This window comes from Bidens hawaiensis, unplaced genomic scaffold (assembly GCF_021521415.1).
Source record: "Bidens hawaiensis isolate Kalapana, Puna unplaced genomic scaffold, B.hawaiensis_p1.1 tig00018746_1, whole genome shotgun sequence".
Lineage (NCBI taxonomy): Eukaryota > Viridiplantae > Streptophyta > Magnoliopsida > Asterales > Asteraceae > Bidens > Bidens hawaiensis.
The window spans coordinates 50,574-65,962 of record NW_027492839.1 but is presented as its reverse complement, the minus strand read 5'-3'; the positions used below and the strand labels follow the sequence as shown (position 1 = coordinate 65,962).

The 15,389-nt window shown below is 34.6% G+C and overlaps 1 protein-coding gene and 1 long non-coding RNA gene across 2 annotated transcripts; both read left to right on the top strand.

Moving 5' to 3' along the window:
- Positions 1 to 10,947: 10,947 nt before the first annotated feature.
- LOC143556836 (uncharacterized) lies at positions 10,948 to 11,762 on the top strand. The gene is made up of 4 exons (XM_077046070.1): positions 10,948 to 11,053; positions 11,169 to 11,286; positions 11,384 to 11,478; positions 11,574 to 11,762. Exons 1-4 carry the CDS (start codon positions 10,979 to 10,981, stop codon positions 11,760 to 11,762), a joined length of 477 nt encoding a protein of 158 aa, XP_076902185.1. The 5' UTR covers positions 10,948 to 10,978.
- A 2,827-nt stretch (positions 11,763 to 14,589) lies between these two features.
- Positions 14,590 to 14,962, top strand: LOC143556838 (uncharacterized). The gene is made up of 3 exons (XR_013139451.1): positions 14,590 to 14,737; positions 14,821 to 14,876; positions 14,943 to 14,962. It is a non-coding gene; the product is annotated as an uncharacterized LOC143556838 (long non-coding RNA).
- Positions 14,963 to 15,389: the final 427 nt, after the last annotated feature.

Sequence of the window (15,389 nt, the reverse complement as noted above, 5' to 3'; positions counted from 1 at the left end):
TGCCGTTAGTTTAAGGGTATTTTTGTCTTTCTCCTTTTAATTTTGAGTTAATGGTCATCTTAGTCCCCGTGGTTTGATATTTTTGCCAATTCAGTCTAAAGTTTGAAAATTTGTCAATTTAATGTTTAGTTTAATTCCGTTTTTTTATTTTTATTTTTTTTGTTTATAACCATGAAAGCATAATTCAAGCCCAAAACCATCGAGCAACCTCAAATACTAGTATGCATTTACTCTGTTGACAACGGTAATTTCCTGATGTCACACCCCCATCTAAGGCCTAGGAGCATGACCCATAAGTTGGTATCGTAATTGTAAATAAATCAGAGTTTCATTTAGTTGTGGAAGACTTATAAAACTTTAAGGATCGAAAGTGTAACTTTATATATATAATCAAAAGACGGGATTATAAAATACCCGTTTAAGTTATTACAAAATATTTATGTGTTTATGATTACAAACCACCATATTAAGTTATTACAAAATAATTCGAGCCATCGGATATTAGTAGCACTTCGACATTCCAAGTGCTAAACTTGTTCACCTGTAAAATGTAAGAAAATACGTCAGCAACGAATGCTGGTGAACACGCTGACGCAAAAATAACTCTTTTACTTTATTACCCCTCGAGACTACGCCCGTCTCGGCCCAACGTGGCTTAAGAATAACAAAGTCAAATAACACATTATAAACTAGAGCCTCTACACTAGGTCACCTCACAAACACCGCAGCGTTCGACTTCATTAAGTACCCGTAAATATACACATACGGTCGTACTCCCTGCAGGAGAGCGTCCTACGACCAAGGGTGGTGCGATCATGCCCATACATCGCATAGTACCACCTATGTAAGGATCCAGACATATGTATACCACAGCCTGAGGGCTAGGTTTATACCCATAGTTATAACGGTTTTAGAAACACATAGTTCCTTGTAAACAATTTCATATAACAAGTTGACTCTTTTGAAAACAAGTTTAAAAGTTTGGGGGCGTATTCACCTTGTCTATTTAGGATCGGCTTCACTCACCGTCCAAGGGTATTTCCCTTTCTTTTATCTCGAACCTATAGTTACGAGTATAAATATTTGTTAGTCGGATACACGATCCGGCTTAAGACCTTTAGTCTTATATCTCAATCCTCGATTGAACATCTAGTTCAATTCTTATTTACTTGAAAACCTCTTGTTTAAAAGTAAATTATAAACCTTTAGTTTATATTAAAAACCCGACGTTTCTTCTTCTCCAAGAAACGTAATCTTTTATTATTTAAGAATACTCTTTATTCATTAAATAATATTTTCATAACAAATAATATATACATATATACTTACACACATATATATGTTATCACATATTCAATATTCAATCTTTCATTCATTTCTTTGTTATGTTTTCTTTTCTTTTCTTTTATCGAGGTATCGAGTATAACCTCGACTTAAGGCCAAAGCCTTGAATATAATATTCAATTATATTGAATTCAATATTACGCCTAACCTTAGTGGTGTATCGAAATCCTAGGGACTTAAGCAGCACTCTGACGCCGCTTTACTTCTCGATCGTCAAATGAGTACACCAAACTTCAATACTCGTTGACACGCTTATCGAGATTCATTGCCATTTCAACAACACCTTCTTGGTATGTGGGTGGAGGGTAGCATAAACTCTAAGGAAACGTTGGTGCACAAACGAGGGTTCGGGACACGTTTATCGAGGCAGATCGTTAATACGAACTTGGGATTCTAGTGAGATGTTAGAGAGAGAAAGGAGAACTGATTTGTGGGATGCCAAGAATGAATCCCGGACCTTGCTATTTATAGACATAATTTTGGTCCCCATCGCGATACGCAATGGGTCCCTCAGCAGACCTATCGCGTATCGCGATATAGGTCTGCTGACGCACAGCGTAGACCCGCCACGTGTCGATACGTGGCGGCACCGTTGCCACGTGGTGACACGTGGCAGCAGACGGTGCCACCGTATGCCACGTGGCACACGTGTCACAATGTGTCAGGTACCCCATCGCGATACACGATGGGGTTCTCCTCTGACTCATCGCGTAGCGCGATGGGTCAGGAAATCAGAATTTTCAATTTAAACCCTCAAATTTGGATTTTGGCAATTTTAGTCCCTAGACTTTGGAAACTTTATACTTTGAACTCGAAATTTTCACATTGTTACACCTGAAACCGAATTGTAAAGAAAAAACTAAAAATCGTTTTGTTGATTAATGTATAATAGTTTATTACGACCTAGATTTTCGTTATGATATGTTAATCTTTAAACCCTAAATATTATGCATTTATCAAAGAAACGATTTTTAGTTTTTCCATACAATTCGGTTTCACGGAATTGCTTTGACCACTTTACCATTGAATTCCACCATGGGGGGAGTTTAGGAACCGTCTAGAAACTAAATACGAGAGGAGGGGGTATGATTACTGTTGTCGACAGAGTAAATGTAGACATGTTTTGGGCTTGGATAATGCTCTCTAGGGTTATAGAAAAAAAAACTGACTTAAATTGACAAAATTTCAAACTTTGGACTGAATTGGCCAAAGTATCAAACCACAGGGACGCAAATGACCAATAACTCAAAATAAAAAGAAGAAAGACAAACATACCCTTAAACTAACGGCATAGCTGGATGCCGTTAGACGTATAGGACGTAATTGGCTAATATTTAAAACTATGAGTACTAAATTGACAAAAATACAAATTTTGGACTGAAGTGGCGAAAGTAGCAAACCACAGGGACGAAAATGGCCGTTAACTCATTTTACAAAGTGAAAGTCAAACGGTGCATAGTGCATTTACAAAGTTATTTGGGTATTGTTAATTTATGTTGACATACTTATGGGTTCATGATTCAAATTCTTGTTTCCTACATGAATATTCTTTAATTCATGTCTATTTGATGCTTATTTTATTTAGTTGCTAAATTTCATAAATGAGGTGATCTTGGCTTTTTTACACTTCGCTGGCTTACAAACCAAGCAGGCTCTGCTCGGCTCATTTGCAAACAATCTGGTTTCAAGCTTCGGTCTTGGCTTGTTTACAACCCAATCTGGTTTGGCTAACTTACAAACCAAGTTAGATTGCTCAACTCGTTTGAAAACAAGGCTTCTTGGAGCAAGCCTCGGTCTTGGCTCGTTTACAAACTGATATGGTGATTTTTGTCAAACACGAACCCGTGAAATGCCCTTACTAATAATATGGGTTAATCAGGGTAACATGAATGACCCGATTATAATTGTTGATCATATTTAACCCGACCCTAATTAGCTTATTTGGGTTGGGTCGTGTTAATTGGGTCCGGGTATTTGGACACCCATAATCGGGGGTATGTGAATTCTTTATGATGGAATCTCATACTTCAAGTGATCATAATCAGGAGCACAGAGAGCTGGACTATTTTTGAAGAAAAATGTAGTATTGTCATTTTAAAAAGATTGGAAAAAGAAATTTTATAGAGCATTTGTGAGAATTAGGGTAAGTTTGATTTTAATTGACTCAGATGTGATTTCACTTGGTTCTATAAACGTATATGACTTTCCTGTTAGACTGTTAAAAATATATGTATAACTATATTGTTGATGTTAGATTGAATTAGAGAAGATGTTTTAAAAAAGTTAAAAAGTCTTAAAGCTGTTTTTATGGAATAATCATAGAGTCAGATTGAATCAGAAAAGAGAATCCGGTGAGATGAGTATGATGCTCAGTTTGTTAGTATCTAAGTTTCGATTGTGTCATATTTGGCTTGATACTTTAAATTACGGGTCATTTGTTTTAACATTGTGCAGTTTGACTTTTAAAAGTCAATATACAATTTTCAATCTAATATTTTTCACGCTCTCATTCATCATCACACAAATACTATCACTTTAGCTGTTTCTTTAAGCACTCATTTTCTTTATATGTTTATCACAATTATAGAATTTTAGGAAGTACAATATGGGTATATGTTAAACTAAAATTTTTTATGTCATTTTTTGCTTTGTGACGAGTCACGATGCAAAGTTGTCGGTTTGGTTCGGGTCCAAACGAGTCACCTTAAAATAGTAGGCTTGGATTGGTGGTCAAAAGGTGTCACTTTAAAAAGGGTCATTTTAGTATCAACTTTGACTTTTTATGATAAAAACTGATTTTTGGTTAATTTTTAATTTTTAAGTTAAAATTTACGTGAATTTCCTGTGGTCAACTGACCATGCTGGTGGTCTCTTATTGTCATAATATATCTATACTATATAATAAATAAAACTTACTAAATGCCACATGTCATCACCAAATTGATAATTACAAAAATTTTCCATCCTCTCTCTCTCATATTTAATAACTTTAACAATTCTCTTTCTTATTAATAATTTTGTATTTCATTTTTTTTTACTTTTTAATCTTTTTCTCTTTTTAATAATTCTTTAATATTATTAATTGTAAGGTCCCGTCACCGGTAACCCTACTTTCGTGTTGGATTTACTCATAAACGCAGTTCTAAATATCAGAGTTAATTAAAACATTCGCGGAATTTAAAAACTTTCATAAAACATTTCATAACAAAACACGTCTTGTCTTAAAACATCATTTTGTCTTTCAAAATAAACGAAACATTAAACTTAAACGTCTTGAGTCTTTCGATGCCAGCCTCTTATTCAGTGCCACGTGTCTCCTCAAGCGAGCTGCCTCATCCTACTCACCTGCGTGCATACTAAAAGTCAGCTACGCTGAGTGAGTTCTAGTTAATCATACACTATACAATACACATAAACTTATATTCTTTCATTCATACTTTCATACTTTCATTCATACCTTCATTCATACTTTCATTCATACTTTCATACTTTCATTCATATTTTCTTTACATACATAATCCTACGTTTTAAAGAGCCTTTCGCCCTATAACCTCACAGATATTATAAGGGTCTGGTCCTTAACATCACAGATATTATAAGGGTCTGGTCCCTAACATCACAGATATTATAAGGGTCTGGTCCCTAACATCACAGATATTATAAGGGTCTGGTCCCTAACGTCACAGATATTATAAGGGTCTGGTCCCTAGTTCTCGAATATTAGTAGGGTTCGATTCCCTCTTCGTTACCATACAACCATACATCATACCTCGAGTATTATTAGGGCTCGGTACCCTTTTCGTAACCATACAACCATACAACCGTCTTTTCCTTCTTTTATTAACTTTATTACATTCATACACATAAGCATACATATCATACTTACCATATACATAGCGTTACAACCTGACGCTACGTGCAATATCCGAAGATCGTTCACGTACCATCAAGCAATCATTCATACATATCACATATATCACATATGGCATACACTTATCACTTAGGATAAATGTATTAACAACACAACGAGTATGCACACAGCCCCGAAAACATAACAAGGAATGGGGCTAGAAACTCACCTAAACACGGTTACGTTCACCGTTAATCGTAATCCCTTTCTTCAGTTGTGCACGGCTGACTGTATAACAAGTATACGCATCAATTAACTATCACTTCTCATATTGCATTTCTATCTTTATATGACCCACAACGAACGAGGGTCCGGGGGCAGCGCCCCTGGCAGCGGGGTCTAGGGGCGGCAGCCCCTAGCAGGGTCCAAGGGGCAGAGCCCCTGGCTGGGGTCGAGCTGCCAGGTCAGCTTGGAAAAATTTTATTTCCAATAACTGTCTTAACACATTTTTCATTAGGTTTTTAATTTATTTCCTAATCGAACTTGACTTTAAGCGAAGTTAAACCTTAGGCGAACTTAGCTTTAAGCGAAGTTAAACCTTAAGCGAACTTAGCTTTAGGCGAAGTTATCAGTTAGGCGAACTTGGCCGTAAGCGAAGTTATCAATTAGGCGAACTTGGCCTCAGGAGAAGTTACCAGTTAGGCGAACTTGGCCGTAAGCGAAGTTATCAATTAGGCGAACTTGGCCTCAGGCGAAGTTATCGCGTTGAAGGCGAAGTTATCACTTTGAAGGCGAAGTTGCCCAGTTCAGCCGCTGTTTGGTTTCTATCAAGCATTTTTGGCGATTTTAACACCCTTGTTATGGTTCGACATCACCCACTACGCTCCCCAACCGTTTTCGGTCGTATAAACACTATAAAGCTTGGATCTTTAAACTTCAAAGATCAAGAATCATACTTTTTTGTGCTTGTTTGGATCTCGTTTAACTTGTTTAATCACAACTAATCGCTCACTCTCTCTCGGATCACGCTCGTTCCTCTCCCTCGGCCGCCGGCGGTGTGAGTGGTGTGGGTGTGTTTTGGAGTGTTAGAGAATAAGATGGAATGAGTGATGATTTAGGGTTTAGAGGATATTTATATCCCTTAAGCCCATGGACCTAAGGCCCATTCTCATTTAACCCATCTCAATTAATCTAAGTCCATGATCCGCTCCTTACTCGATATTAAATAATCAATAACGCGAAATCACTAAACATAACTTTCTTTATTCAACCTTAAAATTTTAGGATGTTACATTAATTTTGTATTTCATATTTTTACTTTTAGTCTTTCATTGTCTCTTTTTAATAATTCTTTTCTGATTTAAACAATTAAATACCAACACAAATATATTTTTTTGTTTTATATAAATATATTGTATTAGTTATTAATATTAGGTTTTTATAAGTAATAAATTTTTCACGTAGATATTGAATAATGATTTCAAAAATTAAAGTTTTAAATATATTATATTAATTAGGGTTTATAAGAAATGTTATTATTGGATGAAGAGGCAAGATTAATTTTAAAATTAAATTTCAATAAACTTTAACTTACTAAATATATATGACTATTTACTAAATTACAAGCCTTTTTTCTTTCAAACCCTAAAAAGACAAATTCACTATTAATGTATTTTTAGTGTTTATGTTAGCTTAAACAAGCGGGTTTCTTTAACCAGTTAAATATGAAACATGGTTCAAGTCAAAACAGTTTATGATTAAAATGAGTTTCGATCCACGTGTTGGTTTGAAAAAGTAGTCATTTACAACTTCTTCTTAGTTAACTATTTAATCAACACATCATTTATGTTAAGTTTATAATCTTAAAATTCACAAAAATTTAAACACTAGACTACATGTTTTGGTTTTTCAGGTAGATAAAATGACTTATCTTTGGAATACACATGTTAGACATTAGCACACTATTAATCGTATGATAAATTGACTTTGTATATTCTTCTATTATTGAAGATTTTAAAAATACAGTTTTCTTTAGTGAGCGAGTTATACTTGCACCGAAAAATGAGGTCGCTCAAGAAACTAGCAACCGTTCGCTAGCCATGTTCTATCAGTCATAAAATGATATGTTACAAGAAAGTATTAGTTTCCTGATGTTTTAAATGACCTTAAACTCTAAGGTTGTCAAGTTATAGATTAGTCCTAAAAGTCGACGTTAAAGTAATGTTGCTTAAAATATTAACAAGAATTTTGGTATATGCAATGAAACTAAACTATATGTGAAAATACAATATGATAACCGTGATATAGAAGCCGAAATCATATCCGAAAGTAATATTGGAATTCACAGTTTTATTCTTTAAAAAAATCTTATACCTTTAGATATAATGATTAATTTCAAAGTATGAAATTTTCACTTTATTTTTGTTTTGCATTAAAGATTAATAAAAGCTAAGATAAATCATTATAGATGGTTGGTTTGTTTTTGAGACAATTTATTTTAACTCATGATAGTTATATGTTGCATTATTTGGAGTAATAAATAAAAACGATCTACAACTACTAAGTTTTTATATAGAAAATAAAGTTACAAATAAAATTACAAGTATTACGTAAAAAGAAATACTTAAAGATTTATGAATTTCTAACAACTTTTTATTTCCATATTGTGTAATGTTTAATTTATTCTTTCGTATAATATATCTTTATATCCTTTGAACATATTTTTGTATTTTACATTGTGTTATTATTTAAATAAATTTATTTATTTTAACCCGTGTGCTACACGGGTAACTAACCTAGTTAGCTAATATATGCTTGTTGACAACTTAAGATCATTCTTGGTATATACATAGTGGCCAGTACACAGTTACAAAATCAATATATTGAAAACATTGTCTTAATAAAAGTTTTTTTGTTTCTAGAACTTAAGTACCATGTAATTTATAACACCATTGATCCAATATATATGCATATGCACACAATAAAATCACGTATATCCACCACTTTACTCTTTTTACAATTTGTTGACCGACAACTTAGTGGTCTTAATTTGAGCATTTCTTTATCCGTCGATTAAATTTCAACTCTAACTAACTTACCAATCAATCCTTTATGTTGATTGAAATTCACAAACAAATACAAACCTATTTTATTAACAAATATTTCACAAAATATGATGTATCCAATGTATACGGATATGTTAATATTTTAGTGCGCAGCCCCTCCAAAAAAATCCACCAAACCATATGCACATGTGGCAGCTCGCTTGTACTGATAACCCACTACACACAACATCAAACACTACAAACCAATACGAGAAGATAACTTGCATGAACCCGCAGCAACGCGCGGGCGTGAACCCGCAACAATACGCGGGCACTTTTGCTAGTTATGTTAATGTAGCAGTTTTCATCCAGCTAAAAGTGATTTAAATTGCAGCTAAGGAATAGTAATTAATAAATAGTAGGTGGAATAATGGCAGATAAAATAAATTTGTAAAACAATGGCAGCTAAAAAGAATTCCAAAGTTTGAAGCGGTTTTGAAACAAAGCGCTTTAAAGTATGCACCGCTTTAAACTCAAGGGAAATTCTAAAACCGCTTCAAAGTGACCAAAAAATCCATTAACAGCGAGCTCCATAAAAGCGGTTAAAAACCGCTTCAAACTCACCATATTACCGCTTCTAAGCTAACATATTTGTACTAGTGGCTCATACTCTCGAAACAGGTAAAAAGAAAATTTCTTAATATTAAAAAAAAATTGTGCTACCCATAAAATTACGTTTCATATCCGCTGGCATTTAAACATACACGTGCATGCAGTAAGTCCATTTTAATGGCCAGTACAGTTGAGACGTACGTATACAGTTAAAACTGACACTGTTGAGTTGAGTGCATGGTAACTATAGCTATTAGTAGCCTATTACTAATGCAGTTGAGACTTGAGAGCACGGCCGGCCTTGGGCCATGGCAAGTGGTCGACGCCATATGCCCGACACCCGATAATCCCGAATTTTTTTATTTTTTTTAAATTATTGTTTTTTTATTAAATATAATATGCATATTTAATGTTTAAACTCAATTACATAACCAATAATTTGGTCTAGTGGCAAATGGTATTACTCCCAGCCAAAAGGTTGTGGGTTCTAATCTCATTTGACACATGTTTAATCCTATTTTTTAACAACAATTTTTTGCACAACCCAAATTATAACCAAGTAAACCCGTATAAATATTAAATTGTTTAAACCTAACAAAAACTTTTTTTACTTGAGGCCCAAAAAAAATTTCGCCTTTTACTCAATTTTTTTTTTTGCTTTCTCGGAGCCGGGCCTGCTTGAGAGGTACTAGGATTCCCATTCAGAATGGGCCATTCTATTCTCTAAATAATGTGAGGGAATTCTTTATTTTTTAGAGATGGTTAAAACTTAAAAGTGGTTGTAAGAGGAGGAGAGATAAAATGTTACTGTTCATGGTTAAATTTAGATAAGGGTACATGTACCAATCGGCAGGTGTCCTGATGGTTAAGTGTTATGTGCCTTATGTCCAAGGCTTGATACAAATCTACTATCGAGTCGGGGTCTCATCGGAATCAACCCTCTATTCCTACAGGGTAGAGACAAGACTCTCTACATCTTACCCTCCTCAGACCCTACCATAGCTTTGCTATTGATGGGATTTACTGAGTACGATGATGATTCTAAATTATATATAATTTAGATGATGGAAATGTTAATCAAGATTACAATCAACCGGGAACATTTTAATGTAAACAATTGGATACCGATGTGTAAATTGTTGTATTTTTTTTATTTTGATGCAAGGGTATTTTTGTCTTTTTTATGAGTTGTATTCCATTCCCGTAGTGTAATCTAACAGAACAATGAAATGGTAATGATCCATATCATTACATAATCTATTTCATTCTCTCGTCTAGTTCATTCCTTCACTCATTTCATTACCTCGTATCAAACATATTCTAAGTATTGACATCTAGATGAATATCAAGATTGTAGAAATATTATTCTTTGCTAGTGATAATCCATGCCAAGTTGAAGCATTTTTTTCCCATGGTATGTGGTGCTGACTAAAACAACATCACTACTTTATCATCAACAGAAAGTATTTGAATCTAGACGAATATCAACTATCAAGATCATAGAAGTATTATTATTTTCTATGATATGTGGTGCTGACTAAAACATGACTAATTTACAACAGACATTATCATCAAATCATCAGCACTAGTAAAACCGGTAACATCATCCAAGGCCAGGGCTAGTTTAAAAAAAAGGTATCAAATTCATAATACATGTGAACCAACTGTGTAACTCGTTCTATATAACATTAAAAAAAGTAACTTTTTTCTCTTATTGTTATTTTTTATTATCTACAATTGTTTGTGCAGGGAGAAGCAGGTTTTATAATTGCAAATAAGATTATTAACAGGGCGTTGTGCACTCCAGGAGCCACAATTCACTGGTATGATAAGCCAGGTATGTACGTGTTCACAAACATGTTCCGCTTTGAAGGCATCAGCCTAATAAATAAATAATAAAAAAATATTATTCATGAAACTGCAAGATATGCGAAAGCAAAGGAAGATGGGCCACATAACTGTTGTTGGGCCTTCAATGGGCGTTGTGGAAGCACGGGTTAAATCATTTCTCAAGGAACACTCCAGGTTTGTTTTCTAAAAAAATGTATTTTGGCCGTTTTTATATTAGTTCGTAACATAATAATAATGTCATCTTCTTGACACAGTTGCTCCACGTGTTGGAATCATAATGGAATCTTATTCAGATCTTCCAGTTATGAAAGAAGCTGCCAAAGTTTTGAACGAGTTCGACGTGTCTGCTGAGGTTACTTTTTAACTTTTTTGAACGAGTTGACTTGTTTCTTTTCAAGCTAATATTAATCGTAGTTTTGTTGGATAAAATGAATTAGAAGGTTTGATGCGTTAAAAACATTCTGCAGGTAAGAATAGTATCAGCACACCGAACGCCCGAGCTGATGTTTTCTTATGCCACATCAGCTCGAGAACGAGGCATTCAGGTTATTATTGCAGACGCTATTGGTGCAGCCCATTTGCCAGGTTTTTATCCCTTTGCTTCCAATATTCATTTCCATATTTACAATAATATTAATAATGTTAATTTAACCGTAATATTAATATTCTAACGTTTGATTAGGTATGGTTGCTGCCCTCACACCATTACCCGTGATTGGTGTTCCAGTACGCGCTTCAACATTGGATGGCCTTGACTCTCTTCTCTCCATTGTGCAGGTATACAGATAAAATTTATATAAGTAATAGGCTCTTTATTAGTAACTATTTAAACACAAATATTCATCAACGGGGGTTTTTGTCGTGTGAATTAGATGCCAAGAGGTGTTCCTGTTTCAACGGTTGCTCAATCCTCCCGGCACTTACAGTACTGCTGGACTGTTGTCGACGCGCCGCCCATCGCCACCGCCCACCGGTACACCCTGAAACAGAGTGGTATCTCACGGTTGCGTGCTTTTTACGCCGAGCAACTTGGCAAATCTTTTTTCACTACTTCTAATTAACGCTGCTTTATTATTAGTTCACTTATGAATAATTAACCCTCTTCAAGATTCTATTTCTCCATAATCTTGAAACCAATTTGATTGTTTGTTGTGTTGTTGCTCCTCTTCACCAAAGGGTCATAGTCTTAATGACTTTGGTAGCCTCTGTCAGGAGAAGAAACGGGAAGAGGGGCGAATCCAATATGGGTTCACAGAAATCATTGATTTTCAAATTTTACGTCAAAACGATATATAAAATTTTTAGTGAACCCATAAGATTTATAAGAGTGAACTCATATCAAAATGTTTAAAATGGTGTTGTGGTAATCTCCTTATTACTAAAGCTCTTAAAAACTTGAAAGGTCTAGTCTTTCTAAGACCCATTTTGTTAATTTTTTTCCAATAAATATCACTATGTTCTTAGTTAGGGTTTTAAATAGCTAAAAAGTTCTAGTCTTTCTTAGACCGTTTTTGTTAATTTTTTTAGTAAACATCACGGTGTTATTAGCTGACGTTTTAAATAGCTAAAAAAAGAACGTTTTAGCTTCCGGTTACTTCTAGACTTGTTCACACGTCATGCCTTCACAACCAATTGATTGTAATTTTTTTTCTTTTTTATTGACCCTGTAGTTTTATTACGTGTTTTTAAAATTAGCATGTTGTTTTATTATGATATCTATTTATAAAATATTCCCCAACCCGAAAAACTTCACCTTTGGTGGTACGAATTTGAACACCGAAAAAGGTGAACCCATAGGAAAATCATCATGGATCTACCACTAACGGGAACCGACGCAAGTGGAGGAGGAGGGGGTGAGGGTTTCCCTAAATTGAATCTTGCGACTCATGGTAGCAGTGGAGTTATTGCAGTATAATGATAAGTAGAGGGTGGAAATGAGAAAGAATGTGTAAGGTGTTTGAATGGTAATTGGATGCTTTATACACGCACTTGAGTCAACATATTTTTCGTATGCTTTATTGGTTCAATTTTGCATGAAGCTCCGTATACTAAATAATATAACAACTTTTGGTTTAATTTTTCATGAAGCTGCGTACAATAAATAGTATAACAACTCTAACATGTATATTTCATATAATTGAAGTGGGCATTTCAGTTTCAAACCCACTATTAAACCAAATACGGAACCATAAAGCATATTCTAGATCAATTAGGATGAGACTGGTATTGTACCTGTACTCGTACCCCGGGATGGCAATGGAGTGCTAAACAATACTATCTGGTAACCCTTCGTTTTGGTTCACCCAATCCCCAACCTATCCCATGGAGTGCTAAGTAATACTAGTTATATTAGTTAAGGTCAAATCACACTTTCATCTTGAATCTCCCAAGTAGACATGCAAACCATGCAAAAAATCGGTTTTAGCATATAGATGTCATAACATTGAAAGGCTACTATCATATGTAGGGCAAGATTCCTCTTCCAAGACATAAAAGAGAGCTGCACACTTTCCTCCCTTGGATCCTCTAGCCCGTCGCTATCACTATATATCGATGTGAAAGAAGCCAAAACCGATTGATGGTGACGCAAACAAGATATGGGCAGGTGATAACACATAAAATAGGGTCTTATGCATTAAAAATAAAGTAAATTTGTCAGCACAAGGTTGAGTGAACAACACACCGGTTTTAAATGTACATATAGTAGAAAAATAAATACCGCAACAAGTCAAATGAGATAAGCAATTTAACCAATAAGAAAAGATAATTGAGATGTCGAAAAACACGAATCTATGACGACTGTCGTATGATCATACTATTCTGAGATTATGTTGGACCTCTCCGAATGCGATTCACAATAAGCATGTAAGCACGTAACAAGTATGATATAAAGTTGTTAACACATAAGGCAATAGTTGCAGTTTGAGTATAAGTATAAATAAGAGAAAATATGTTGACACATATGTCCCCAAAACATTGAAAGCGATAAAATAGGGGAATGTGGTACTCACCTCAATAGACGAACAAAGGTGAAACAAAAAATTAAGAATGACGATTCGCGGAGGGCGGTTAGGGCAAATGCTTTGTCAAGCGGCTTCTCAAATGGCGATTAAAGTTAATATTTTGGATCCTGTGACAAACTGTCCTGCAAGTGGTATATCTAATCATCATATGGTGGGGAGTTACAATGATAGTAAAAAAAGTTGAAGAATTTGCTAAGAGTTGCGGGATATTGACGGTTGAAATTGAGCATGTGGATGCAGACACGTTGGAGAAGCTTGAAAAGCAAGGGGTGGATTGTCAGCCTAAAGCTTCCACTATTCGTATTATACGGGTATAATAATCATGTGTAAAAGATTATGAACGGTTATGGTTGTGTTTGTTCATATAACTTTAACCGAACAAACGATTAAAGACTAACGTGTAAAGGAATGGGGCTTTCTTGTTCGTGTTCATTCGTTAAGAAAATGTACATGTTTGTGGAAATTTGGTAATAATATAAATGAACAGTTCACGAACATAAATAAATGAACGAGGCATGTGTTTAAGTTCGTTCATTTAACAAAATGAACAAGTGTATTTGTTTATGTTCATTTATTTATTAAATAAACGGACATAAACAAACTTCCCGCCGAACGGTTCACTGAATGTTTGATTCATTTACAAGCCTGTTGGTAGCTCATTTTTCCCTTGTTTGTTGTCATGGTGTCATGTTATTCAAATAATTGTCTAACTTTTACATTTTTGTTTTCACTGGATAAATATCTTTAGAAAGTCCATTTTTCTAAGAACAATATCCCGCTCCCCAAGTTTATACAGGTTTGGACCTTTAAGAAATATTTTATGCGCATTTCTTAGTTTACTAAATAAATAATTTTTTTACCCATTTTTAAACAGATAAATGATGAAGAAAGGGCTAAAAGAGCGGGCCAAGATTTTGGATATCCACTTATGATAAAGAGTAGAAGGTTGGCTTATGATGGTAGTGGTAATGCGGGTGCTAAAACCGAAAAGGAACTCACTTCTGCAATTAATGGTATTTTGTTTTATTATTTATTAATCTTTTTTTGGTGTCAAAGTTTGCCACCGAAGAATTTTAAAATTACTTATTATTTGCAGCTCTTGGAGGATTTGATCATGGTTTGTATGTTGAACAATGGACCCCTTTTGTTAAGGTAAAAAATAATCACTCATAGTTGCTTAAAGTTTGACTTCCATTGAATTTTTCATGTTTGTTTTAGGAGCTTGCGGTTATTGTTGCATTGTTAAGGCACCTGCTAATGAATCATGGAAGATTTTGAAACTTGCAACTGATGTTGCTTCACGAGTCGTTGCTTCATTAGAAGGTGCTGGTGTGTTTGCAGTTGAACTGTTTTTAACCGAAGTTGGACAGGTTAGCATTATTTATTTTAATATTTATGTGAACGTTAATATGTATTTAATGTGTTTAAAAAATACATATTTTATTAAATGAAGTTGCTCCTAGACCTCATAACAGTGGGCACCACATGATTGAGTCGTGTTATACATCAGAATACGAGCAGCATTTGCGAGCCATAGTTGGGCTTCCACTTGGTGACCCGTCATTTCACCAACTTTCAAAACAGCATGACTAATTTATCAAATTATATTTTAACATTCACAATAGAACTGGAATGAAGTCATTAAAAGTGTAAAGTTGTCATACA

What these genes read in the sequence shown, in the direction of transcription:
- LOC143556836 (XM_077046070.1), top strand. Translation starts at nt 10,979, where the DNA reads ATGGAATCTTATTCAGATCTTCCAGTTATGAAAGAAGCTGCCAAAGTT. An exon ending in TGGTGCAGCCCATTTGCCAG is followed by an intron (nt 11,287 to 11,383) that starts GTTTTTATCCCT and finishes ACGTTTGATTAG; the next exon opens with GTATGGTTGCTGCCCTCACA. An exon ending in CTCTTCTCTCCATTGTGCAG is followed by an intron (nt 11,479 to 11,573) that starts GTATACAGATAA and finishes CGTGTGAATTAG; the next exon opens with ATGCCAAGAGGTGTTCCTGT.